At 32.1% G+C, this 27,338-nt stretch overlaps 1 protein-coding gene across 1 annotated transcript in view; it reads left to right on the top strand.

Moving 5' to 3' along the window:
- LOC106458509 (gamma-aminobutyric acid type B receptor subunit 2-like) overlaps positions 1-22,908 on the top strand; it is a 268,856-nt gene extending 245,948 nt beyond the window's left edge. Inside the window, exons 14-20 of the mRNA XM_022384745.1 lie at positions 6,568-6,678; positions 7,066-7,290; positions 13,582-13,740; positions 16,319-16,457; positions 17,865-17,955; positions 20,434-20,837; positions 21,889-22,908. Of these exons, the coding sequence (XP_022240453.1) occupies positions 6,568-6,678; positions 7,066-7,290; positions 13,582-13,740; positions 16,319-16,457; positions 17,865-17,955; positions 20,434-20,837; positions 21,889-22,175 (1,416 nt within the window). The 3' untranslated portion in view covers positions 22,176-22,908. The remainder of the gene's footprint in view (positions 1-6,567; positions 6,679-7,065; positions 7,291-13,581; positions 13,741-16,318; positions 16,458-17,864; positions 17,956-20,433; positions 20,838-21,888) is intronic.
- The last annotated feature ends 4,430 nt before the right edge of the window (positions 22,909-27,338 follow it).

The following is a 27,338-nucleotide window of genomic DNA, read 5'->3' as shown; positions in this document are numbered from 1 at the left end:
TATTTTTTCTGTAATTTCCTATAGGGTCAGAAAGAAATATGTGATGACAATTATTAACAGTTTTATTGTGATGTAATAACATACTATCAATCTACAGATCGCGCTTCGCCAATTTAGGCGTTACATACCGTACAAAAGTGTTAATATTTCATTCTCCTTCCTCATCTATAAACTCACGCCACACTCTGTTGTGTAATGGAACTGAGCATCGTGCCATCTTTCCTGTCAAGTAGTTATCCTCACTTCTACAAAAAAGGAAATGGGTGATCTTACTAATCGTAAAAATTCTCATATTTTGTGTGCACAAACTACCACAGAAATTATAAATATCCTCATAAAAATACTCCATTATTCATTGACGACCTCTATACTCACAAGTTGTGCTTAAAAGATTTCTAAACTAGACGTCTTTATGATGTGATTAATAATTTCTATCAATATAATTATCGTTGACATCATTACAACATCTGTTCTCTAGTTTATTAATCGGATTAATTAAAGAAAAAATTTACTTAAACAACAGAGATATAATCAATTAAAGTAACTTAATCAAACTTCATAAAGTAAATAATACGGGTATTAAATATGATAAGCAAGTTACAAAGAATGTCCGGACATTATGTTAACAAAATTATTAACCTGTGTCTAACTTTGTTAATATAATTTACGGATAAAAATTACAATTTATCAAAGTTGAGGTAACTGTATATTTTTAATTAGGCTAAGCCGCTAAAAAGTATATATATAGTTTCACTTTTCAGCATTTCTAAAATAGCTTTTTCCTATAGTGATGGTTATCAGAATTTAGTGGATAATATTTCAGTTAACGTTTGTTTGCCTACCTAAAACCATATCAGAACTTTGCAAATTAACAAAATTACAATAAATCACGTTGACATTTTAAACCCTTTCTTACAAGACTCCTAACAAAATATGTATTACACAAACAATGTCATCACTAATGCAATTAATCCCACTAATTACTGCAAGGGTTTTCTATGTATTTTACATAGAAAATGGGTGATTTCGTCCAATAGTATTGATCAGTTCTTTGAAATAAATCCAATGGTGGATTAGCAGTAAGTTTGCGGACATGCACTGCGAAAATGCAGGGTTTGAATCCTCGTGCTGAACAGAGTGCAGATAGCCCATTGGTGATCACTGAACTATAGACAACAAAATACCTTAAAATGAGTGCTGAGATAGTATGAATAAAAGTGCCCACCGACAGTGAACCGTACGTAAAGAAGTTAGTAAATTGAGGGTAGGCACTTACATTCTAGCAGTGAGTTAATGTTTCTGAAATAAGAAAAAACACAAAGGGAAGTTTATAGTTATAGTTTACGATACCTATATCTGAAGTAGAGAATTTATCGGAAACAGCGATTGTCTCCCTTCTGAACATGGAAAATAATGATACTCAAGAGTCGTATTCTTTACGTTATTCAATCAGCTTTAAGAAAGAAAAAAATGGGTTTTACAGTTATTCATTTTCTGACCTTAATAAAATTTGCTTTTAGAGTCTGACACCTATTCGAATGTATAGCTTTATGTGTTTTTCTATGATGACTAATACAAGTTATAACAAATTTTTGTAACAAGTTCCTACATGACTGTCTTATCTTTCTCCTTTTTAATTTTAAATTATTTGCAAATGAATAAGCGATTGATATACAAAATCAATTAGCATCACAGTTTTTGTTATATGAAATTATCTGTAAGAGCTTCACAACACTCCATGATGTTAACACAATATATATATACAATCATTTAAAGAACTGCATCAATATCCGTTTCATTCTCTAGCGCTTGAGGTATGGGACGGTTGAGCGGGAAGTGTGGCTAGATGTCTTATCTTGGTGAACCGATATCCCGACGGTATCGTTTCATTCTCTAGCTGCTTGAGGTATGGGACAGTTGAGCGGGAAGTGTGGCTAGATGTCTTATCTTGGTGAACCGATATCCCGACGGTATCGTTTCCAGACAGAGACTTTTCTCTATTATGTTGCATACGGTTATCTGGGACACGTGTACGGCTTTTACCACTGATCCTTCTGTTCGTGGCTTCCCACCTGTTACAAGATGCCGCACTGTGCTTACCACGGCTTGAGTACGACTTTTTGCAGTCTGTTTCTGGATGGTCGTGGTGCCCTAAGTTGATCTATTGTCTTTTGTTTTCCAATATCATCAATTATGAAGGATACCCCCCGTCTTGAAAAAGCTTTATTATCTGAGTATATAAATATTTTGTGTCGGAGAGGGCTGTTACATACTCTTTCCAAAATAGGCTAATATTCGGTGGCAATACACATCTAAAAGCCAAAAAACAATATAAAACTGTAAATCTGATACATACCATTCCACCTGCTATAAACCGGGTTTCGATACACGTGGTGGGCAGAGCACAGATAACCCATTGTGTAGCTTTATGCTTAACTACAAATAAATAAACAATTCCACCACAATTATACCTCGTCTGCGGCTGTCACGACTTGTGAGTTTGGATATTCAAAATAGTTTTATTATAAGGTATCAACTTTTTGTATTTGGAAGAAAATCTTGATTAATGGAAGATGAGAAGAAGTCCAAGAAAACGTACAAGTAAATAAAAATAATCTTCTGTCAAACTTTATTGGCTAAACTAATAATAAGAAGAGTAGAATCGCAAACAGGAGAAACTTCAATATGTTATAATAATTTATACTATAAAAGTAATAACAGTTTGTTATCTTACACATTTTTTGCTTTGCTAAAATTTTCGTTGTTTCAGAAGCATTTACAAGTGATTAAAGCAGAAGCAAATATAATAAAAAAACATATTTATTTCGTTTACTTTATTCATGTGTTTATTGTATTGTGGTCCTTAAGTTGTGTATGTATATAACTTTTTGTATATCCATTACACAGAGAAAGAGAGGAAAAAATTAAAAGCATTCTTTAAAACCACTTTCTTTCTCTGTCATCTTCACTATATTACTTTGAGTTGTACAAACTAATATATTTTATACACGTAGACAAAAAAAACAAAAAACAATAATAAAACATGTATGGCAAAAAATAAGAAGTTCCTCATTTTGTTTGATGTTTAAACATTTGTAAACTGTTGTGTAAATTTTATAAATTAAAAAATTAATTAATGATGTTTAGGAGCTTATACAATATTTTTATCAATCATTTGAAGTTGTTATATGTTACTGGTCAAGTCTGGCCTGGTGGTTAAAGCGGTCTACTAACAGTCTGCAGGTCGTAGGTTTGAATCTCCGTTATCTAATCTGTTCGCCCTTTCAACCATGAGTGCGCTATAACGCGACGGTCAATCCCATCATTTGTTGGTAAAAGAGCAACCCAAAAATTGGCGGTAGGTGGAACTGTCTAACTGCCTTCCATCTAGTTTATCACTACTAAATTAGTTATGGTTAGCGCAGACAGCCCTCGACTAACTTTTCTCGAAATTCAAAACAAACCAAACAAACAAAGTCTGACACATCTTTTTTTTTTCCCTTTTATTCTACGTTTTCAATGCGTAAATGTCGTGACCTCACTCGCAACAAACCAATCACCACGATCAGTAGATACTCGATGAGTAACAAGTTACGTAAAGAAATGGCAGAAAATGGTCAGAGAATACTGAGGAGCTATAACAATTAGAAACTAAGACGCCAAGAATACTCCAACGTAGAGAAATAACATAAAAATATTTAATGACTTTCTCTAATTGGAGAACTGTGTTATAAGAACATACTTTAGATAATATTGCAAATTACAACAAAGAAAAGAAAACGTCATTTTGTACCAAGTCCGAGTATATCTTCTCTTTATACTAAATCTTATGTATAAAATATATTGTTACAACATCTAAATTTTACCTGGGTACCAAGACTCAACGTTAATGTAAATATATGTCTTCCCTGTCCATTCTTGATCTATCTTAACTCCATTTTAAGGAAACTTTTGCATAAAAATAACTACGGGGTACAATTGTTAGCTTAGAATACTTGGTTCGCACACAAACAACTACAGGGGGTCCAACTGTTAATTTAGAATACCTTGGGTCGCACAAAAACAACTACAGGGGTCCAACTGTTAGTTTAGAATACCTTGGGTCGCACAAAAACAAATACAGGGTCCAATTGTTAGCTTAGAATACTTGGTTCACACAAAAACAACGACAGGGGTCCAATTGTTAGCCTAGAATCTTGGAGATTAGAAAAAGATAGTAGCATGAAAATGCAAGTGCCTTATAACTCTATGTTAAGAACAGATGAGCTATGCATAATCACAGCTACCCTAAAATGTTCAAAGGATAATCTTCTGATGTAGCAAATCAATTTATATGTTATGATTAAAACACGTTCAGAAACACTTGCCGTTCAATATGCACAAATATGGAAATAGAAACCAATTGCAATGAGTTTAATTACATGAATTGGTTACTAGAAACTGGAAATATAATGACAGTGAGCAAATTAATGGTTATTTAATCTCTACCTTGTGATTTCTTACACAAACAAGTTTCTTAATATACACATGTTAAACACATATAATTATCCCACAATATCCACGACAATTTAATCACACATTTTCATTATTAAGTTGAACATTTAAAAAAAAGTAGTTCACGCTCCTCTATAATAATATACGAGAGCAATAGTATAAGAATTAGTCTCCTGATCTTTTATCAACCTTACTTTGTCAATTCAGGTGTACCTACGTAAGTAAACTCATGGCTACTCCGGTTAGAACATACTAATTCAAATGAAGTAGGAGTGGGGACGACACAGTATGCACTGATTCATTATATTGTGGAAAATTACTTTTAAGACTGTTTTCGTGTAGTACTTGTATTTTCAAAGGCTCAAAAGAACGCAATTTCTCACAGTATATAATATGATTTAATGCCGATTGGAAAAGTACGTTTTAAAAACGAAATATTCTAGGCTATTATTTGTTGGTTGTTTAGCACAAAACTACACAATGAGCTCTCTGTTCTGGTCCCATTATGGGTATCGAAACTCGATTTTTATCGTTATAAGCCCTCAGACTTATGGCTGAGTCACGGGGTGTCTGTTCTAGACTACTCTTATCAACTAATGAAATTAGAATTGATCGTTTCACATCATGTTATGTGTAAAAAAAAGTTTAAATACATTGCATCAAACTGGTGAATACAAATTTAAAGAAGTTAAAAATATAAAAACAAACTTTTTTTCAGAAAAACAAACTTCAGACGTAAGTTTTCTTAACTGCAATAAGTATGAACAGAAGCCATCTGCGATTGTTATCGTAACATAATTTGTCTAAATGCTTCATTATTTTTATTTAAGTTATTGACAAAACTTATTTATTGGTAATTTGTTAATAAAATTATATGATTATTGATAGGATTATCAAACATTTTGTGATAAAAAAGCCTTAACTTCTGAGTTCGGGTTTTTTTACTTTTTATTTTCAAAATCCCTAATAACTAAACTCCTGTAAACAAAAAGAAAAGGCTATATTTGATTAATCAAAAACCACTGAGAACGTATTGAATTCACATTCTCAGTTGCACTCGCTAGCGCTGTGTTGTTAATATGTGAATTATCAATTTGCAAGAGTTCCAAATATTTATGTTTTCATGATATGTCCAAATATTACTTGTCATGATCAAAAAGAATGTGATATAAAAGTATGGACTGCACTCAGATCCGGATTAAGCGATATGCCAAACACGCTCGTGCGTGGGGCACGCATCAGAAAAAGGCCCATTAATGGCAGGATAACGAATGAGGTTCCTTGAATGCAATGAAGTACATTCAAGTTTAAATTTCCATATTTTATTTATCTAAATCTTTTTGATGTAATGAAAGAACACTAATGTGATAGCGATCAAAAATCAATTAGCTTAAACTAATTATGCCTAAAAAATAGAAATAAAAACTACTGAATTCGTTGGTACTAAATTTAAGAAAAGAATTATCACGCTTCGTTTTATGTAATTTGATGAAGACACACAAAAAACGTTATTATTTTTATATAGGCTAAAACATTGTTATGCTTGAAAACTCTGTAACAAATTAATATTTACCTTATTTTTTATTAAAACATTTTTTATTCCTTTCTCACAGTTGAATGTTTAGAATGATATATTGGAGCACTCATTAATATGAATTTTTCTAATGCTATCCCACCATGTTTAAATAAACTCGATAAAACAATAACTACAGTGTGACTTATATGGACTTAAAGCATTAATCAACATGTTTATGTGTCTGTAAGTTAAAAATATAGCTTAAACATTATTTCTGATATATCACATTTGCCCTAGTTTTTGTTAAGTATTATGCATAGAAGGGCGCGGTATTTTAAACATGATATTTTTCATTTTAACGCAGTTAATTGTTAAGCATTAAAAAAAGGGCCTAAATATGAGTAATTGGTTTACAGGAATAAATTTTGCTTAGTTAAAATATTTATTTTTAGAACGTTAGTTTAGCGTCTTAAGAGTTTAGCTAATATCCAGTTTCATTTGAAACAAATAATCCATCAGTTGCCATATTGTTCTGTCTTTATTTTTACTATTCATAGCCGTCCACCAAGAAGAAAGATGTGGTGATTATCCCAGAGATGGAGTTCTGCCAGAGCGAAAAAATGACAATTTTTCTGGGCTCAACTTATGCGTACAAAGGCCTTTTAATGGTAGGCTTCTAATAACTTTGTTGAGCTGGAAATAAACGACAAAAAAGTTTCCTAATTAGTTATATCTCCAAATGACTGAAAATACTTAAAGTCATGATTCTTCGTTACTATCTTCCTTCTTCAAAGGTTCGGTTAATTCCTTTAGTGCATTCGTTTTCATCATTTCATTAAAACTAGCAGAAGATCTGAAATACTAACAAATTATTAGTAAAGACTTTAAATGGAGAACTTCCTCTTCTAAACAGTATTTAAGGTTTACGAAATCACACTATATTGTATTTCAAAACATAATGTTCATCAAAATTCCTGATTGTATCTCTTACGTTTAAAGAATTCTTTTTTTTTTCCTTTCACACTAATTGTATTTGTTTTCTTTTACAATTTCAGGCTTTTGGGTGTTTTTTAGCGTGGGAAACTCGGCACGTCAGCATTCCCGCACTCAACGACTCCAAGTATGTGGGGATGAGCGTCTACAACGTGGTGATAATGTGTGTTATTGGTGCTGCCATATCATTCGTATTACGAGACAAACAAGATGCTGCTTTTGTCATTATATCTGTGTTCATCATCTTTTGTTCCACAACAACCCTATGCTTGGTGTTTGTACCTAAGGTATATGTGTGCACTGATATGTTGTCCTTTCCGTTACATTTCACGAAAAACAGTCCCAAAAGTTCATTATATTTCTTTATTTATGAGCTGAGCAATTTGCAACGTTATCGCTCTAAACACAGGATCCCAATTACTTTGCTTTTAGGATACTTTTTTTTCTAATACTAATACGTTTATTATTCTATTCAACTAGTTCTTTTGCTGTTTTTATTAGGTGTTTATGAACTCATTTGTTTTCAAATACATTTCATTCTTTTTTTGCCACAACTGACATTACTAGAGTTGCTAGTTAAGAATTCGGAAACAGACCGATATTCCGAAAACATTCCGCCACTAGTACTGGAGTTTGTTTTATTCATCATTGTTATTCAACTTATATATTATTATTATGAGAATTTTGACATAACTTTTCAAAAGATTTGAAAGCTTTCATTACTGGTAACAATAATATAGGTCTCTGGAATTATTACAAACGTACCTCAAAATGCTATCGGCTTATATCTCTAATATAACATTATACACATACTACAGTTTATGTAATAAAACTACCTGAATTAACATTAGGCCTACATGTGTAATTGCTTTTACGCACGCATGCAAGGGGGGGGGGAGTTCGAAGATGTTCGGCCGAACCCCCTATTTTTGTGCTGTCAAAAAATATGCTTATATAGTTATAGCGCAGCTACTTATGGTATTTACCTTTTTATACATAGTCTACATTCTTCTGATGAAGCATTAGCTTTTTTGGCTCGAAATAGTCCCATGCCCCCAGATCCTCGTAGCATTAGCATGCTTTGCATGTTGATTGTGCTTCGTACAATATGTGTTGGCTTTTGATCTCACGAACTAGAATTCCCCCCTTTCAAACAATCTGAGTACGGGCCTGTTACGTTCAATTTTCGGAACTATGACCCTTCGGAATATCGGCCTGTAACCAGTAATCTTTTCATGTCATCTCCAAGGAATAAAGTCATTTCACCAATTTTCTCACTATAACGACTCACTTGTATATTGTTTTGATGCCTACTTCCAATCTAAGGACATAGAAACATGATTTTCTTATCTTGTTTCCTTAAACGTTTACGTACTCTGTAAAGTTAATCTCTCTCAATCATCTATATGAACACGCGGAAGAATAGTTTTTCTATATTCAGTGATTAAAAAAAACTGCATTGCAAATGTACAACTTTGCAAATGTGAACTTCTTAAGAACTAGAATATCTTCAAGCCAAGAATATCCTATAAGTCAGTAAGATTTTTTAATAGCCTGAGATCTATAAACAAGATAATTTATCCTCAAATACTGTGCGTCTGGCGGGCATTCTGTTAAGTAGCAATCACTACAGCAGTAATGCACTAAATCCATGATACGAGTTTTTTTGAAGCAACACTGTTAAATGGGTTAAGTTCTCATCTTCATCTCCTATCATTATATTTAAGTAAGTTAGAACTACTATGGCTCATTTGTTTACAAGTGCTCTTTGAGGTATAACTTAAAAACTGCATTTTCCACATAAAGTTTGTGTGCTCTAAAAAAAGTAGTTGTTGGAAAATTCAGCTTCTACATTTGTGCGTAACACAGACTTTATTAAATGTCTTGTATGACTAGTTGAGTTTCTTCACAAAATCTTTTTGTCTAACTAAAGTTAAGGTCAAAAGCTACAAGAACTCTTTATCTCTCTCTCTAGTCTTCCTAAGTCACACCTGAATCTAAAAGAAAAAAGCAATGAGTTACTTTATGAACTCTTCACTAGATTTTGGAATGTAGTCTTGCTTCTCTCTACATCGTTTTTCTCCGAATGTTGTACACATTAGTGCATGACACAAAGTAATACAGACCTATCATGTCACATCGAAATCTGTTTTATTGTACATATATAACCATACAGTTGATTAGGCGGTTTAGGATTGAATAACAGGATTTCTGGTAGAGAGCAATGGGATAAGAAATACAATTTTTGATAAATGTATATGTATATATGTCAATATAACTAGCTTACAAAAATATTTCAAGATAATTAGATATGATGCAGGATCACAAGAGCACTCGGATAAGAACTAGGGATAATGAATATCATTAAGATATTTATTCCGATTTTGTGCAAAAAGCTAGAAATAGCAAATACCATTAAGATAACTACGAATATCAGTGAATTACAGGATTTTCAGGTAAAAAATAGGAATAACAAATATAATAACTAGAGCTATTAATAGGTTACGAAACCCTGGGAAAGAACTGTGAGTAATAAACTAATCAGAATAACTTTATACGTTGCTGGTTTACAAAACCTGATTACGATTACAGGATTCTAAGTACGTAGGAAAGATTTTTTTGTTTGTTATTAAGCACAAAGCTACAAAATGGGCTATCTGTGTTCTGTCCGCCACAGGTATCGAAACCCGGTTTCTAGCGTTGTAAGTTCGCAGACATACCGCTGTGCCACTGGGGGCCCTAGGAATGAACTATGAATACTGATTGTTATTAAGATTATCATAATTATCACTTTATTTCAATAATCATAGTAGAAATGTGATAAATAAAGCACCTTTTTGATATATCACTGGATTACAAGATCTCCAAGAAAAATCAAGAATCAGGGACAACAAATAAAACTAAATTACAGGATCCCGGTGAGAAAATACACAAAGAACAAATACTGAATCACAAATTTGGAGGGGCTACATATATATCTTTTAATATTGTGTATTTATCACTGCATTTCAAGAAATATAAAAAGCACGAGATTGTATTTTATCACCAAAAATGATAGAAGTAAATTACTGAATACCATCATTTGAACATTTTGTCGTTCATGTATGATTTTGATTTAAAATGTTGTCTGTTTCAAATACATATGTTTCAATTATTGACTTTTCTGTTGTTATTTTTTATGTGCAGTCATATCATCAAATTATTTCTTACAACACATCGTATCTAAAAGAAAAGAATGTTAAATACGAAACATTATTTTCCATATTTACTCAAACTTATTACAAGTCAAGAAAATTTGTAAACCATTCTGTCGTGTATAATAACTGAACATACTCTGTTTAACTTTTTAATGTCTTAAAGTATTACAAAACCATACAGAATGCACTGTTATATATCTCGGGGGCCCTTGCTGTCTAAAGAAGTCAAACAAAAAATAGTATAAAGGTGATCAGCTGATGTTATGCTCTGAAACCGTTGGCGTACCATGATTGATAACAATTCTTTAAAGATACTATTTAAAGATATTACTTAAATATTAAAATATTTAAAGATATTTGAAGTACTCCTTGATTTTAATGAAGAAATATAAGTATTTGACCCTATGTATCCCTGTAGGCAGATGATGACAAAACCTTGTCGAAACGTTGTACATTTGCTGTTATGTTAAACTTATATTAAAGTTTTCTTCATTACCCATTCAAGCCGTCTCCAAGCATGGTTAGACAAGATAAATGTTTCATAGATGGAATGACGTTTTTGAATCCGGATAAATTCTGTAACTTTACTGTAGGCTTGAAACCTATAAAATCTTAACTTCAGGATAGGGAAGTCTACGTGTTCATAATATTTTTGTCACAGTTAGATCATTAGATCCCAAACATGGAAAAACAAGCGTAACAGTTTTCTTTGGCGCATCATACAGTAGACGATTGGGGTGGCCGTATGTTTAATAACTTATTAACAAAGTGACTAAAGACGTACAACTGATAATATTATTTTCTGCAGTAACTAATTAATGTCTCTTACTCGTTATAAAATGAATCAATAACGTAATTAATTTTTGGTTATTTTAATTAATAAAATGTTCACCTGATTAACTTAATATGTTATCGGGTCAAAACTATTAAAACAAGCGTAAAATCCAGAAACGTTTCAGATAGGATTTTTATTTTCAAATTTTGGACCAGTGTTTGAAGGAAAACTAACTTACCCTATTTTTGACATTAAACTCTAAATTGGGATATCTAAATTTGCCGTTCAAGTACTTAAGAAAATTGTTAACACGTTCTGAGCTTTTAAATATTATAAAAGCGTCATCTTCAAAAAATCGGGGGTTTAGATTCTTGAGGCCAATATTATAACCATTTTCAGGACTGGGGTGGCCCTATGGTAAAACTCTGGATTTTGGTGCTGGCGAGCCGGATTTATATACATGGATACCACAAAATATTCCATGCACTGTGGGTGCGTAATAAGATAGAAAAGCAACCTCTTAGCATGAATGGTGAGTGTTAGGATGACTGACTACATTCCCTCTAATCTGTAGTTTAAAATTATAGACGGAATTAGGTGGCCTTAGTAGCTTTATCGTGAGTACAAATATAACCATTTTATTTAATGAATGCAAGAAATGCATCAAAGTCTTAACAATACAGTTAATTTGGTCATTAATATTTTCATAAGGAAAAGTTGAAAATTCTTGCTATAAAGTAATTTGCTATAAAAAATGTCTACAGCGACATTGATAATGACATCACGATGTTTATAGAATAGACCTGTTCAATCTTTTCATCCAGTGGTATAGAAACAACAACAAAAAAAACTTCACATCGAAGCTAGTTGAACGTATATTTCCATCGAAATTTAATGGTTTAATATGATCCACAAACTCAAAACAGTCTTTAAAACAACTTCTTTTGCATCAAAGTGTTTAAAAGATTCATATAAAAACGAAGCAAAGACATGATTGAATGAAAATACAAAAAAGTGTTTATTCTCGATTAAATTATTAATTTTTCCTCTCCAGAACAAAAAATTGCATCTACAACACTATTTCCTAGTTTATTACTTAATCTGTACGTTAACACTTTTTTAACTGTTTCATTTGAAGCCAAGGGTTGTAGTTTTAGAACAAAGTCATACAATGGGCTTTGTTCACCACAGGGAATATTGTGAGTTTGTAAACCCACAGCTGACCCACTGAGTAACACAGCTAAGACATTCATTTCGCGATATTTCTGTTATGTTCATGTGGCCATTATTGTTTCGCTCTCGCTTTCTTGTGTACTTGACAAAGTGCCTTATGTGCTAGGCAGCAATGAAAAAGTTTTTTATGGCTGTAACATATAATTTGTTACCGTGTTATATGACTCTGTCTTGCATTTTATAGCATAAAGCTCAAACAATGTTTTGTTTGAGAGGAAATGCATGTAATATCATTGGCTTTTTATTTGTGTAATTACCATAAAGCTGTATTATTCTCATGAGAGGGAGCGCTAGCCTGTGTGTAAATAGCTTTAAGATTGTAAACGCAAGGAAGAACACATCCTTCCGAAAGGTGTCGTGAAACAAGCAAAGTTTACCAATCGCGTGTCTTAGGAGTGTCTGGAGTGTTGCATGTTTTATTGATTCCTTCCTAACCTTGAGTTGTTTTCTACTTACTCAAAGTCTTACACGTCAGTCTATTTCTATCAAATAATAACATTTTAATTTTTTTTTGATATTCTACTTTATAAATGATAAATGACATATGTTCAAAGAAAATAAAACACAGAGAGATTAGTTATTTATTAATTTCTTTATAAATAAAAACATCTAACGATTTAGATTAAAACCTGTTTATTTTTGTCACAAAATAATAAACAAGGTGTAATATGGAATATTATCTGTGGAAGTTTCGTGTGCAAAGATAAAGTAATTCATTGTTCTGTCAGAGGTAGTCATATTTTAATTAAAATGTGTAACCAAAGTTTTCAATAGGATGAAGACTAAAAATCACTCTTCGTTGGTAATTCTAATAAAGTACATCCTAACAGAGTTGAAACTGTTTATGCTTGATAAAGCAATCATTTGGGACTTGCAACTGGCACTGGAAATTGCTAAGCTTTTGGATATCTTTATACTTTTATATTTATTATTTACATCTGTAAATCACTTCCTGGCCTTCACTACTTTAGAATTTGTTTCAGAAAAGAATCTACATTTTATCCAAATATTTCGATAATTCTTATGTTTAATTAAACTTATTCAATTGAAATTCTAAACGTAACTGAACAATCAGAGGCAATTACGTTAATCAAGTATCAGACTATTTTTACCATTACAAAAATTAAATAATAATAATAAATTTAATTTTTTTTTCAAATGTAAATAAAATAGCTAGATGTTCATTTTATCAAAATGTAAGCTACTAAAATTATAACAATGACGATTTAGAAATATAGTTTGTTTGTTTTTTCTTGCCCAAGTTAAAATACATCGTTAATACAGAATCAATATTATTTTGTTTTCTTTAGTTAATAAGTAAAGAAGATTGAAGTTTACAAATTTTGTTAAATTTATGCTTCTTTTCATTTCAGCTAGTTGAGTTACGACGTAATACAGACAGTGGAGATGTACGAACACGAGCCACGTTGAAACCTTTTAAAAGTTCACGAAGAAACTCGGATGACGAAATACAGAACAAAATTAAAATTCTTGAAAATCAGAACTGCAGGCAGAAACAGATATTAAACGAGGTATTTAAAATAAAGTACACTTAGAGAACTTAGAGAACGAAATATGAAGTTTTCTAATACATATACTTGGGACATCATTGTTTGCTTAGATTATTGCTAAAGAAACTTAGATTATCAAAACTGAATTTTAGAATTAAGATTGAAAATATCTATTAGGAGGAATACATGCTGTTACGATCCGTGTTTGATGATTCATGACCTAATTTTTTATTAGTACAGAAGCGTCTCTACGACAAATTTCATTAATGGTTGAAAACTTGTTTATATTTTGGCCGGGAGTGGCCCATTCATTAATGTACTTCACAGTAGATCTGAATGTTCATGGTTCCAGTCCCGTTTCTACAAAAACAAATATCTCGCTCAGCACTTTGTGGCCGTGAGTGCGTCATAAGAATGACAGTCAAATCCCATTAGTTGATTAAAGAAGCCCAAGTATTGGCGGTATGTGCTGTTGGTTAGTTGCCCTCCTTCTAGTCTCTCAGTCTAAAATTGGGGACGCTACCGCAGACAGCCTTTGTGTAACTTTGAGTGCATATCCGGAACAAACAATCAATTGTCTATATTTTACTTACCTTAAAATAAATTACATGTATTATATTGCTGGAATATTTAAATACTTAACGAATTACGTACACATACAGTCTTGGCCAAAATGTTTGCATACTATTCTATATTGATGATATTGTCTACATGCATGGAATAGTTATTGAGCAAATGCCCGAGAAGTAACAGAAAAGGTAGCGTATGATCGGACAAATATGTACGAATTGTTATTCTGGTCTCTATAAGTTGTTTTGAACGTTTGTTCGTCAAAATATACATACACGCCTGTCTTGTATAAAAGGGTGTGCTTTTGGTATAATCTTTTTCGAAAAAGATTAAGGTTTTGTTCAGACAATTTCTCTGTACTTGTTATAGAGTCATGCCTCGTCATGTGTCAGAAGTTATTGGGCGTCAAATTGTTCGGCTGTCCAGAAATGGTATGAAGCAAACGGACATTGCCAGAACAGTAGAGTACCCCCAGTGTACTGTATCCAGAATCCGGAAACGTCATCGGACTACGGAAACGATGTTCCATGAAAGTCTACTGGTTGATGCCGAAAAACTACTGCCCAAGATGACCCAGGTTAATACGTCAAGGTCGAAAGAAGTCTTGCAACACCTTACGACAGTGAATTGGAAACTGACCAAATTAGGTCATTTTGCAAGAAGGGCTATCTGCAAATCGATATTAGCCAGAATTCACCATTGCCACCGTGTTACTTGGGCAAGACAATATGCCAACTTACAGTTAGGACACTGGCGATGTAATCTTTTCAGATGAGATCTGTTTCTGGCTTATTAAAGCTGATGATAGAATTCAAATTCATCGTTTGCCTGAAGAACAGATAAGGAAAAAAACTGTCTTTCCCGTAGGGAGCCCATAGGAGGTGGTGCAGTACATGTTTAGGCAGCTAATCATTGTGGTGGAAAAACTGCTCTTAATATCCTCCAGGAAAAAAGTCATTGGCACCTCCTACAGGCATCACATGGAGACGATATTTCTGCTATATGCTAGGGCAAGGTTTATCAATAATTCTGTGTTCCAGGATGGCAATGCCATTGCTCACAGTGTGTGTATTGTACAGGATTATCTCAAACAGGAGGACATTACAAGATTGTCATTGTCAACAAAGTCTCCATATTGTAATCCCAATGAAAACCGTTGGGCAGAACAGAGCCGGAAAATTGTTAGACACAACCCTAAATCGGCTACTGTAACTGAGTTGCACCACATTCTATTGACAAGTTGGGATAAAATCACGGTGGATTACATCAATAACCACGTCTACAGTATGCCACGTTGCCTTGCGAAGGTTATTAGCCTCCAAGAAGGACCAACCAAGTACTGAATATTTAATATGAACTCATATAAGGTTACAGACGTTATTTATAATAATTTATGTTACATAAATGTTTTGGTGAGGTTTTATTGTGATAGGAGGAATGATGAATTACACATCTTTCTACAGGTGTCTGATAAAATTGTTTGCTGTTCTAATAAATCGTTCATAACGTACACAGAACCTGTCTCATTATACAAATTAAATATTTAGATGTTTAATATAATACGCATTTCTCTGTGTTATACAGCGCTAAGCTATAAGCTATAAGCTATTTTAATAATAATGATCTTATTTGTTACAAAATATGCAAACATTTTGGCCAAGATTGTATTTATATACATTATGCTAGATTATTTTTATGACACTCCCAGTGCACTTAGAAGCTTATCAAAATCTATATTATAATAAACTGAATCATTCAATAGTGAGGTATATAACTGATATTGCCTTGAGACCAGCATGAAATAACGCAGCTTTATCAAATAGTAAATAAGTGTTTGTTTAGTTAGGAGCCTTTGTATCTTGGGTTTATGCTTAACTTATTTTAACATAAGCCTTTTCAAAAGCATTGAATACTATTTAGCGTGATATAATTGTAACTAATGTTACAAATAATGTTCTTCGTATCATACATTATAATAGACAGTTTTAAAGGAGCCTCATCAATTATATTATGATGTTTGCTTTTGCAGAAAACTATTGAACTTCAGACTTTAGTCCTAGAGCTGAAAGAAGTGGAAGAACCATTAGTGATGATCAAACATGCTATAACCACAATTCCTGAAAATTCCTCCTCGTCGGCTGATAGTAGTTATGAGAATTTATCACAAGGTTGGTAAATATAGATGAAGCAAATACAGAGTTTGACAGGCAACATTATGCACGCTTATCATAAGTAACAAATTATAACCTTAGATGACATCCAGATCGGTACCCAACTTTATTTATTTTTGATAATAAATTCTTATTGAACAAAAAAGAAAACTGAAATTTATGAAAGGAAAATTAGGTTGTTCAATTTTATAGGCTACAGAATCTTGACTGTTCCTAGCAACTTTATAACTTCCAACTATAAAAAAAATTCAGTGATGTGGTCTACAGACTTCACATAACAGAATTGAGTTCAGTATTAGGTGTCATTTAATGTATCACAAAATGTTATTGCTATGTAGCGTTAATCGATTTTCTGTCTCTCTAAATATTTCACAATTTAAAACTAAGTTATTTTTATATTAAAGAAGACACTAATTTAATAATAATCTTGAGTATTTCATATCACAGAATAAAGAACATAACTTAACACAATATTGCGTTGCAAGCATCAAAATGTGACGGTCAATCCCACTATTCGTTGGCAAAAGAGTAGCCAAAGAGTTAGCGGTGGATGGTGTCTTCCCTCTAGTCTATCACTGTTGAATTAGGGACGGCTAGCCAAGATAGCTCTCGTGTAGTTTTGCGCGAAATTCAAAACAAACCAGTCTTGTGTAATTCACGCAGTGTGAGTTTGTGTTTCAAAGAACAAATTTGTTTAACCGGCCTGGTATGTTTCTTTGTATTTCAACGGTCCAACTTTGTTTAACAAAGTTATATGCTTGTTTGTTGTTTTGTTTGTAATTAGAGCACAAAGCTACACAATGGGCTATCTGTGCTCTGCCCACCACGGGTATTGAAACCATGTTTCTAGCGTTCTAAGTTCACAGACACTCCGCTGTGCTACTGGGGGGGGGCTGCTGTTTTGGTAACCAAACTCTGTGAAAAAAAACGTAAAATGTATCCATGGGTTTCTGTGGATTAAACGTTTTATCTGTGGTATATTTCTTGTGTTTCAGCAGTAAACCATTGTGTAATAAAACATGAAATGCTTGTTTAAGTTCCAATAGTCAAACTTTGTACATAACTTTGTGTTTCAGTTATCAAAAAGTTAATAATTATAACGTTGTACTTTTCTTTGTGTGGTTAAGGTTATATATTTCATAGTGTTCCGGTGTTTAAACTTTGTGTAATTAATATGTCATGTTTATTTGTGTTCCAGTGGTAAACTTTGTGTAACTAACATTATATATATATTTTTTACATTGCTCAAACTTTATATAATTAACTTTGTATATTTCTTTGAACCCCAGTGGTCAAACTTTGTATAATTAACGTTGTATATTTCTTTTATTCATTAGTTCAAATTTGTTTAATTGACGTGATGTGCTTGATATGACTAATACTGTTTATTTCGTTGTGTTCTAGTGGTCACATCTTACATTATAAAAGAGGAAGAGTCTTTTAATCAAACATCTCACCCCAACAAGGAAGATCTTACACAATGTTCTTTACCATGGTAATGTAATAATTTACTATATCTTATTTCAAATTTACGTTTTAACCAGTAGAAACAATTATAATAACTATAGCTTTGCTACCACCTAACTTTTTAAAGGTAAGCCAACTATAAACATTATTTTTAAATCTCGGATAGTTTGTTAATTTGAATGAAAATGGATGAAAATAAAAATGTGAAGCTATTTCGTAATTTTAAACCGGATTTTCATTCAATTACATAAAGAACAAAATGAGTCGTGCTCATCGTTTTAAACATCACGAATTGATTGAAAATTGTACGCTTTGGTTACTTATTTACAGAAGCTTTAATTACATAGTGGATGATGAAAATAGACGAACTTAAGTTCAACACCTTAAATAAGCATAAGTTTAAGATGTGGTATGATTATTTTATATATTCACATGTGCTACATATTTAAAGTGTTGCACTTGACAATTCAACTTAGATAAAGATTCACATAGATTTACTTATAGGTATCATTTTGAATGTAATTTCATAGTGGAATTCTATAAATATTCAAATTGGCCATTTTACACGCCTACCGATTTAAATGACGTTATAATCATTTATCTTACTTTACTTCGTTTTGCGTAAGAAGCTAGAGATTTAACTCACCTGTAACTTACCATGTCAGTTAGGACTAAACTATGTTAATATTGTTGGAAGAATTTTTTATCAAGACTTTATCTGCATTATTTTTCCAAATGTTCAATTATTCAAAACTTTTCTCACTCTCATTTCAGTTGGTTGTAAAATCGTCTATATAAGGAGCCTTTGTTACTTTTTTTCCAAAAGAATTACGCAAAGAGTAAGATTATAAAAGGCCTTGACACCTATATTTTCGTACATTGGAATCAGCTAAATGTTGGATACATAAACATTCCATTTGTTGACTATTCTCGATCCGTTCACTACATTCCAGTTTATCATGCATGGGGTGTACAAAAGAAAGGGGACTTTATTTCTTTTAGGCCAATCGTATCAGATTACAAACAAGGAACGTACGCCAATGGTGTTGAAGATGTGACCAACCAAATATCATTTCTCAACACGTTTCCTTTAAAGTACAATCCGTTTTCTCCCAAAGAGCTTCATCATACGAATTCGGTATTACAACGGTAAAATTCGGGGTTCGATTTTCCGCGGTGTACAGAGCATGGGTAGCCTATTTTGCAGCTTTGCGCTAAAACAGAGAAACAAACAAATGAACTCGGTAAAATGTGGGTGGGATGTTACAAATTGAATGTACAATTGTTTTAAGAAAATCAGTTGCTTGGAAGTATATTCCATGTTGTTTGTTCTTGAAAGTACCAAAAGCACAGAAGTCACAGGTGATAATTAGGATTACTTGCATTAATCACAACACATTATTCAAAACCTAAGTCACTTGCAATTGCCACTTTATAATTATGTTGCACGTTATCTTTCATGAAAACACATAAAGAATGATGTCACAAAGAAAGAACGGATATCTACCCATTAACACTAGACTTTGTTGGCCACAGTTTATTTTTATAATACCACTTGTGTAAACCGAGATTAAAATAATTCAACAACACTTTCTACTGTCAGTCATTACTTCTTGTACAAATGTCAGGTACACCAATTTGAATTAACGAAACTAAACAAAACGCAAAATGTCAAGAATTTCAGTTTTTATTACCGAGATGATATCAAATGAAAATGTCGAATGTTTTATTTTTTGTTTTGTTTTTTATGTCAATAGATCTAAATAAAGTACAAATATCAAGTTGTTAAGCGATAAAATACCCCCCAGTGGCACAGCGGCATGTCTGCGGACTTATACCGCTAGAAACTGGGTCCTTAACTACGTACTACATGGTTTATGCCTTATGTTCAGAAGTTTTTAGTTTTAGCAGAGCACTTTATAACACTAAAAACCGTAGATATACTCGAGAAATATTTACACTTAACAAATTTGAGTTATTCTGAATTGAGCTGACAATGCTATTTTATAGCTACCTAACATACAGCTTTCTATAATGTAAGTTATTCTGTTTTCTTCTTGGTTTAGGTTATTTTACAAAATTCAATAAAAATATATTGTTTATGTTATGAGATACGTTAGAGTTAAAAGCTAGCTATTGTGTCATTATTCGTTCTCTGTAAACTGCTTTTTGTCACTTTATAACAATTATTCAAAGCGTCTGAATCCTGTTTTAAGAAAATCTCAGTTTTTGTAAGATCATATTAAACTTATTTATTGTCTCGTTTAAATATATTGATTGTTTTTACAGATAAAGTATTGAACTTTAGCATTTTGATACTTAGGTAAGAAATTAAAGTCCATCATTTCTTAATGTACTCAAAATATTTGATAATGTGATATTGTATATCTTAAAAGAAAAAAGGTAGTTTGATATTTCTAGTTTTAACCCTCAAGCACAAAATTATTTCTGAGGCTTATATATGCTTGGAAGAGATTGCTGACTAAATCTTTATCGTTAAATCTAGGAACTCCGAAGAAACAATTGGAACAGATGTAGAACATACAACACAAACATGTTGTACTCATCAAAATGAATCCAATTTTGCTTTAGCGCCCTTGACACCAGAAGTTAGGAAAATAACATTTAAAGAAAATAATTTAACAACGACTATAGAAATGCATCCCCTATCGGTAACACAAAAAATTAGTCAAACGATTAAATACATGGATTCTGAATCTGAAAGCAGTAGTGAATCATCAAGCTTACCAAAAAGTATTTCGCCTAAAGATGGAGATGTTCGTACAGAGTCTGATGATACCTCATACACTCGAGCTATCAGGAGTTTCCACCAGAGGGTAATAGTAAACGGGATGTCATCGTCATGTGACGAAGACATGGAAGAATTGGGTTCAGGGGTTTCACAAAAAGGTATTTATAAATCATTTAAAATTTCATTAAAATTACAAAAACACTGAATAAGTGTGTTGTTTTATTATTATAATCATTTTACTTGGAATAAATTATTCACTACATGCATGAAGGAGAAAACAAATCATTATAATAAAAGCAATTAACTATTTGACATAATTAACATACAGACGTCCTTCTAAATAAGCTTGTTATTCTTCTAATTCATATTTTAGAATGTTTAATCACGATCACATTATTTTAGTTTATGTTGTTTTATGCCTCTAAATCTCTTCTTTGCAACTATTCGTTCCATCCAAAACTGAAAGATTGGTTTTGTTTACTTAGTATTTTTTTTTTGTTTCAATACAACGGATTAACGTTCGATACAATTAAAATATGACTCTTTCTGCTCCCGCGCCCCGGTGGCTGAGCAGTAAGTCTGAGGGCTTATAATACTAAAAGTTAGTTTCAATACTTGTGTTGGGCATAGAACTGATAGCAAATTGTGTAGCTTTGTGCTTAACAAGAGTTCATATTATATATATATATACAAATATTCTAGTCACTGCCTTTCTTTTCATCTTATTAGATCTTGTTTGATTGTACGTGAAATACATAAACGCCTTCATTGAAAAATAATTCTACCCCTTTAGAACTGCTCTCAGAAAAATTACAAATAGTATAGTAGCTAATAAATTAATGGTTTCAAAACTAATCTGTCATGTACACAAAGGTTTCAGACAACCTGTTCGGCATGAACAGTGGCGTGTTTATGAATCTACAATTTACTTAACTTATACTTGTAACACCTTTACTGACAAACGTGAAAACTGGTACTGGACTGCATATAAAGTTTTATAAAGACTGGGTATATCTAAAAAATGACGTTTCTATCAACATGTATCGAACTTGGAGCTGAAGTCTGTTATCATTTCAATGCTTTATCATTTTGTTGTGGGGTTAAAATCTATTCTTTATTAAATGTTTGTAATGACTCTTTTATGAAAAATAAAAAATGTATTTTAATCATATTGTTTAACTAGTCGCAATATAATTTTTATTTTTTTAGTACAAGATTCTTCAAGCCATAATAGAAAAAGTAATCGAGAAAGAGCAAAAAGTCTTGGAACACTGCACCCTCTAACGACGACAAATAGTGGAAATCCTTGTGATCCATGTGTGTCAGTGATACACACTCGAAGAACGGATGGAGGAGTGATATCTCCACTATTCCCTTACTTGAATCGTACTGTGAATGACGATCAAACTTTAGCTAAATATTCTGCTAGAGACCATACTGCTCCCATGTATTCCTCTTTCCCGTCTGTGAAGTGTGATATCGTGGAGTATTTATGAGATATGCTTAAGTGTTTGGACAAACATTCGATTGAAAACTAATATTTTAGCACAATACAATGTTTATAGTATTGGAAGTTATAATATTGGCGCAATCATGTCTTAAAATCGCAAGTTTCGCGAATAGCGACATCTAATAACCTTCCATTTATTTCACTTTTACAAGCGTATGTGTATGTGCGCGCATACGACTAATTTTTGAACTTCTCGATAGACGTTTGTTTTCTGTGAGCCATTTTGTTATAATTTGTGTCTACTAACATGTTGTTAGTGTTGATGTTATCTTGGCAAAACATATCATTAGTCATATTAAGAAGAAAACATGCATTTACTGTAATCAATACCAACAATGAACAGTCCAATATACAAGGACGATGATAATTATCTGATACATATTAATTTCCTTGAAACTACATCAAATTGAAGTTTGGGGTAGCTCAATGCAGTCTGTCATCATTGATGCCTGACTTCTGAAAACCAGAAGACATGCAGAGTCTTTCAAACTATTAATTATATTTTATTCTAAGATTTACATTCAACTGCTCTACGGTTTTTTCTTGTATTTTTTTTGTATGATTTTAATAACTTTCCTTACAGACTGTTTTATAAGACTTTTTAACCATACTGCTACTATCCATCATTTGTAGTAAGGAAGCAAGAAAATTAGTTATTAGATTTTAATTATTATAATAAACTGTACTGATAAACAATTCAGCTTTTGTGACCTTTTTTGTTTTGTATTCTAAACTTTATATACTTCAAACATAAGATACTAAACCATGGGAATGTGAGATCTATTAAAAATCTGTCAGTTACTATTATTAGTTGTTTTTTTAACTCAATCTTTAACACAAAAAAGTATTAAAGGTGTGCATATTATGTATGAAGGTAGCCTGTGCTATGTTGTGTTTAAAACAAATAATTTTTCAAAAATAAGAGGAAACAAAACCAAATATACAATAGTTAACTATATAAACTGGAGTTTCCAGCGATGTGAACATTCATCAGTCCACTTAAGTTGACAACAGGGAATGTCACCCAGATGAGCTTTATTAGAGTAAATTTATTTATGCTTGCCCACGGCTTGAGGCCTAAATGGTTATTGATGGTGTATTTTATTGTTTGGTTTAGGTTGAGTCATAAATGAAGATTTCTTCAGCATAAAAGACAAAGTATTAATACCATTAAACTACAAACACGACAAGACGAGCGTATATTGAAATCCTGAACATTGAATTGGAAACGAAATTAATAATTCGTTAATTAATTAACAAAATAATTCCAAAGAGTAAAATTATTCAATTGACCAATCAGGATTTATTCTATGTTCACTACACTTTACAATCCCTTGTCATTATAAACATTCATCATTGCATTATACTTGTTGTTTATAACTGAATTATTTTCAGGGGTTTCCTTAATCTACTGTAAAAACATTAGTCACGTATTGTTTAATTGTTTTACCTGGAGTACGTTAGTATAAATATAGACATTCAGTTAAACTTATATGACGCTCTATTTTTTCCATTTAATTGACATATAAAAATTACAATGATTAAGTCTTTATCTTCCAGGCATTACACACATTTTTACATTTTACCTAAAATGTGTAAGAACACATTTCGTTGCAGACGTATAGTTTAAACTAGTGCCCACACACACACATCATAAATTACAATTAAACAAACACAATAAATATTACCCGTTTTACAAAAGGTAAGAATTCTCTTTATACAAGTAAAATTTTTCTGGAAACAAGTAAGGTTCTTTAAAACTTTAGCCAGTTGTAAAATTATGAAACTAAGTTAATGGATCATGTAGTTAAACGCACATTTTACATATATGTCAGTTTTCATGGCCTATCATAGGCTACCCATTCTTTAGCATATCTTGTTTCTTGGGACAGTTTGGAATTTTCAAAATATAAGAACGTGCAACTAGAACATGTGACCAAATGTGAAAAAAAAAAACATTTACTTACTATCCAGTTACTTACTGAGCTAGATAATTATAAATGATTTTGTAACTATTTTTTTTTTATCAACACACAGTTAACAGTAAAGTTTGTTATTCATACAGTAGAGGTGGCGTGTCTTCCATTTGTATAATATCGTCAAAGTTTGTAGTGCTTAAACTTTCTTGCACATTCACAGTGTACAATTTCACGCAGCAGGCAGATTAAAACGATAATAATCTTTGTATCATTTTCAGCCTAAGTCAGTCAGTATTTATTACTAAATGATATCAAGTTCCGGATCAGGTGATGTATAAGCAGTGTGTTTTCCTCTAATGAAGTATTTGAATAATTCTGATTTAGGGTGGTACCATATAAAGTAGAAATATATGAAACAGTCTTATAAACAGTTGAAACGAGTGAACTCAATTTAATTAATTTATCAAACATTTTAATTATACACACTAATGAATACGTGACCCCTAACTCTAAGAATATAAGGTGTAACCTATTTAACATTACAAGCTAATTTATGCAAATTACTGTATATCACAACAGTAACAGAAGATTAACAGTAAGAGTGGAATGATGGAGAGTTAATGGCATTTGTTCTGTAATGATGGAGAGCTACTGATATTTGTTCTCTAATGATGGAGAGCTAATGACATTTGTTCTGTAATGATGGAGAGTTACTGATATTTGTTCTCTAATGATGGAGAGCTAATGACATATGTTCTGGTTGTGTCGAGCGAATAAAACAGATCACGGATTACACTAATAAAAGAAATGACTAATTAGTTTTAATTTCACTGATAGAGCTGTGACTTCATTTACACTATAATGAGCCCGTTCCTGTCTTTTTTTATATGTATTTAAGGAGGTCACTTAATCACTACAAAAACCATATTAACATTATTTCCGTAAAAAGACTGTTTCACTAATGTTACGTAGTGCTCTGAATGGAGCAAAATACAGTCACTATTTGTCAATGCAATTAACTCAAATAACATTTGGAGCTCTGTAAAGAATTAACCGAAAAACTGGTTCCACGATCAAGAAATGGAGCAGTAGTTAAATACTTCCTACGTTAAAAACTGCTAATGATTTTTATAAACCAGACTATTTATCTTACATTCATGAAGACCGGCGACGAAATATCATGAGAAATATGCTATCCTTAGCCTTTCACGGTATAATTTCAGTATCCTATAAAACTAATGATAAACTTCTCAAAAACAACTGGGTCATAGGTGGATTTTATTTCAATACTACATATCGTGTGGTTAGATACCTTCTATTGGGATGAGATTATGAATATCATAATTAAAGACATTATAATATATTTTGTTCTTAGTCAGCTTTCTTTGCTAGTCGTTCAACAATTTTACTGAATCGGAGGAGGGAGACTTCTGGAAAGGAATACGGTGTCAAAACGAATAGATGGAAACCCATCATTCTGGTTGTTAAAACGAGCAGATGGAAATCCATCATTGTGGTTGTTAAAACATACAGATGAAACTCCATCATTCTGGTTGTTAAAACGAACAGATGGAAACCCATCATTGTGGTTATCAAAACGAACAAATGTAAACCCATCATTCTGGTTGTTAAAACGAACAAATGTAAACCCATCATTATGGTTGTCAAAACGAACAGATGGAAACCCATCATTGTATCTATACTGCCTTTTAATTATCTAGTTTCTCTTGAGGACTTCAAACTTTGTTTTAACTTAATAGAAACCACCAAATTCATGACTCTAAAACATCATTAACTACTGTCAAATAATGTTAGCCATCCCTAAGAAAATACTAAGACCGGGAAGGACTTTTCTCACGTATGAAAACTGTATATTAATAGTAGTAGTAGTGAACATTTAAGCTCAGGAAAGAACCCCAGTTTATTAAAAGATTATAGTTGTAAATAAGTGTGGCTGTTTATTAGTTTCACTCATAATAAATTTTAAAATGTATGGTTCTAAACGAATATTTTACGCCCTCGTTTCTTTGGTTAAATTGTTTTATAACTTAGTGTTTCACCACCATCCCTCTTGTTTATGCACACAGGACAATTAAACATCCATCATCACACTACTATTGTGGTATAGGTTCACATACAACCTATAAACATGTTTTTCTTGAGATATTAATTGGTATATCGATTTCTAATTACATCAGAAGTGACTTTCGGATATTATTCTCAATATGTATATTTCAGAATTTTCGTGTGAAGCTACACAAATAATTATCTTTGAATTGTCATTTGGAACTGAAAGAATAGAGAGCAGACAGCTAATCAACAGAAACCAAAGCCAACTTTTGGATTACTTTTGTCTGACCGCATAGAGGGACTTGAGATCATAGCACACTCACATTACCAAAGTGCGGAACACGTTTTTGCATCAACGGGTCGCGAATCAAGAACCCTTAGATTCACAACCTGGGCGTACAAATCATTAGACCATGCCTGGCCCTTATTCCGAGTAACACAATAGTATAACGTTACTATTATTGCATAAAATTCAACAATATTTTAAACAATTTCACTATATAATTTTCCCCTCTTTCATTGAATATATGTATAGACAGATAAAAATAAACAAAACATAAGCGAATGTTTTGTCTAAGAAAACACTTACTGTGAGAAGACTGATGCTATGAAAAAACCAGACGGTAATAACACTCAAGTCAGTTAGATGATTTATTATCTACACAGGTGGCGCTGCGAAATATTGGTTTATAAAAACATATAAAAATTAATGCTATAAATTAAAACCATCTAACAATTAATAAAAGTAAAAGACAATGAGCGGAAACATTTGAAGATGTTACGGGAGAATCCAATAATAAGCAAGTAGGTAAATTTCCGAAATAAAGTTTATTCGGTTTCGATCACTATTATATGTAATTGCATACGAAATCAAAAGAAAGTTGAGAAAGGCAAGTGGGCAGTTGTTATTATAAAAAAAAACAACCGTGGCCCACATTTACAGGGCCGCTATAATGCACTTTTAATGTTTGAGCTACTATTTTGCACTTTTTTTAGTTCACTGATCATTGTCGTAATACTGAAAATGTCATTTGTTTAACCTGAATGGCTACTTGAGCTAAAGAGCCAAGCCAGAGACCCTCAAGGTTCATTTATATAGCCATACTTAATCTGAACTTCTGTAATTCAACAGTACCAGTCGCTTTGAATCGAATAACGAT

This window comes from Limulus polyphemus, unplaced genomic scaffold (assembly GCF_000517525.1).
Source record: "Limulus polyphemus unplaced genomic scaffold, Limulus_polyphemus-2.1.2 Scaffold478, whole genome shotgun sequence".
Lineage (NCBI taxonomy): Eukaryota > Metazoa > Arthropoda > Merostomata > Xiphosura > Limulidae > Limulus > Limulus polyphemus.
This window is presented reverse-complemented; position numbering and strand designations above follow the sequence as displayed.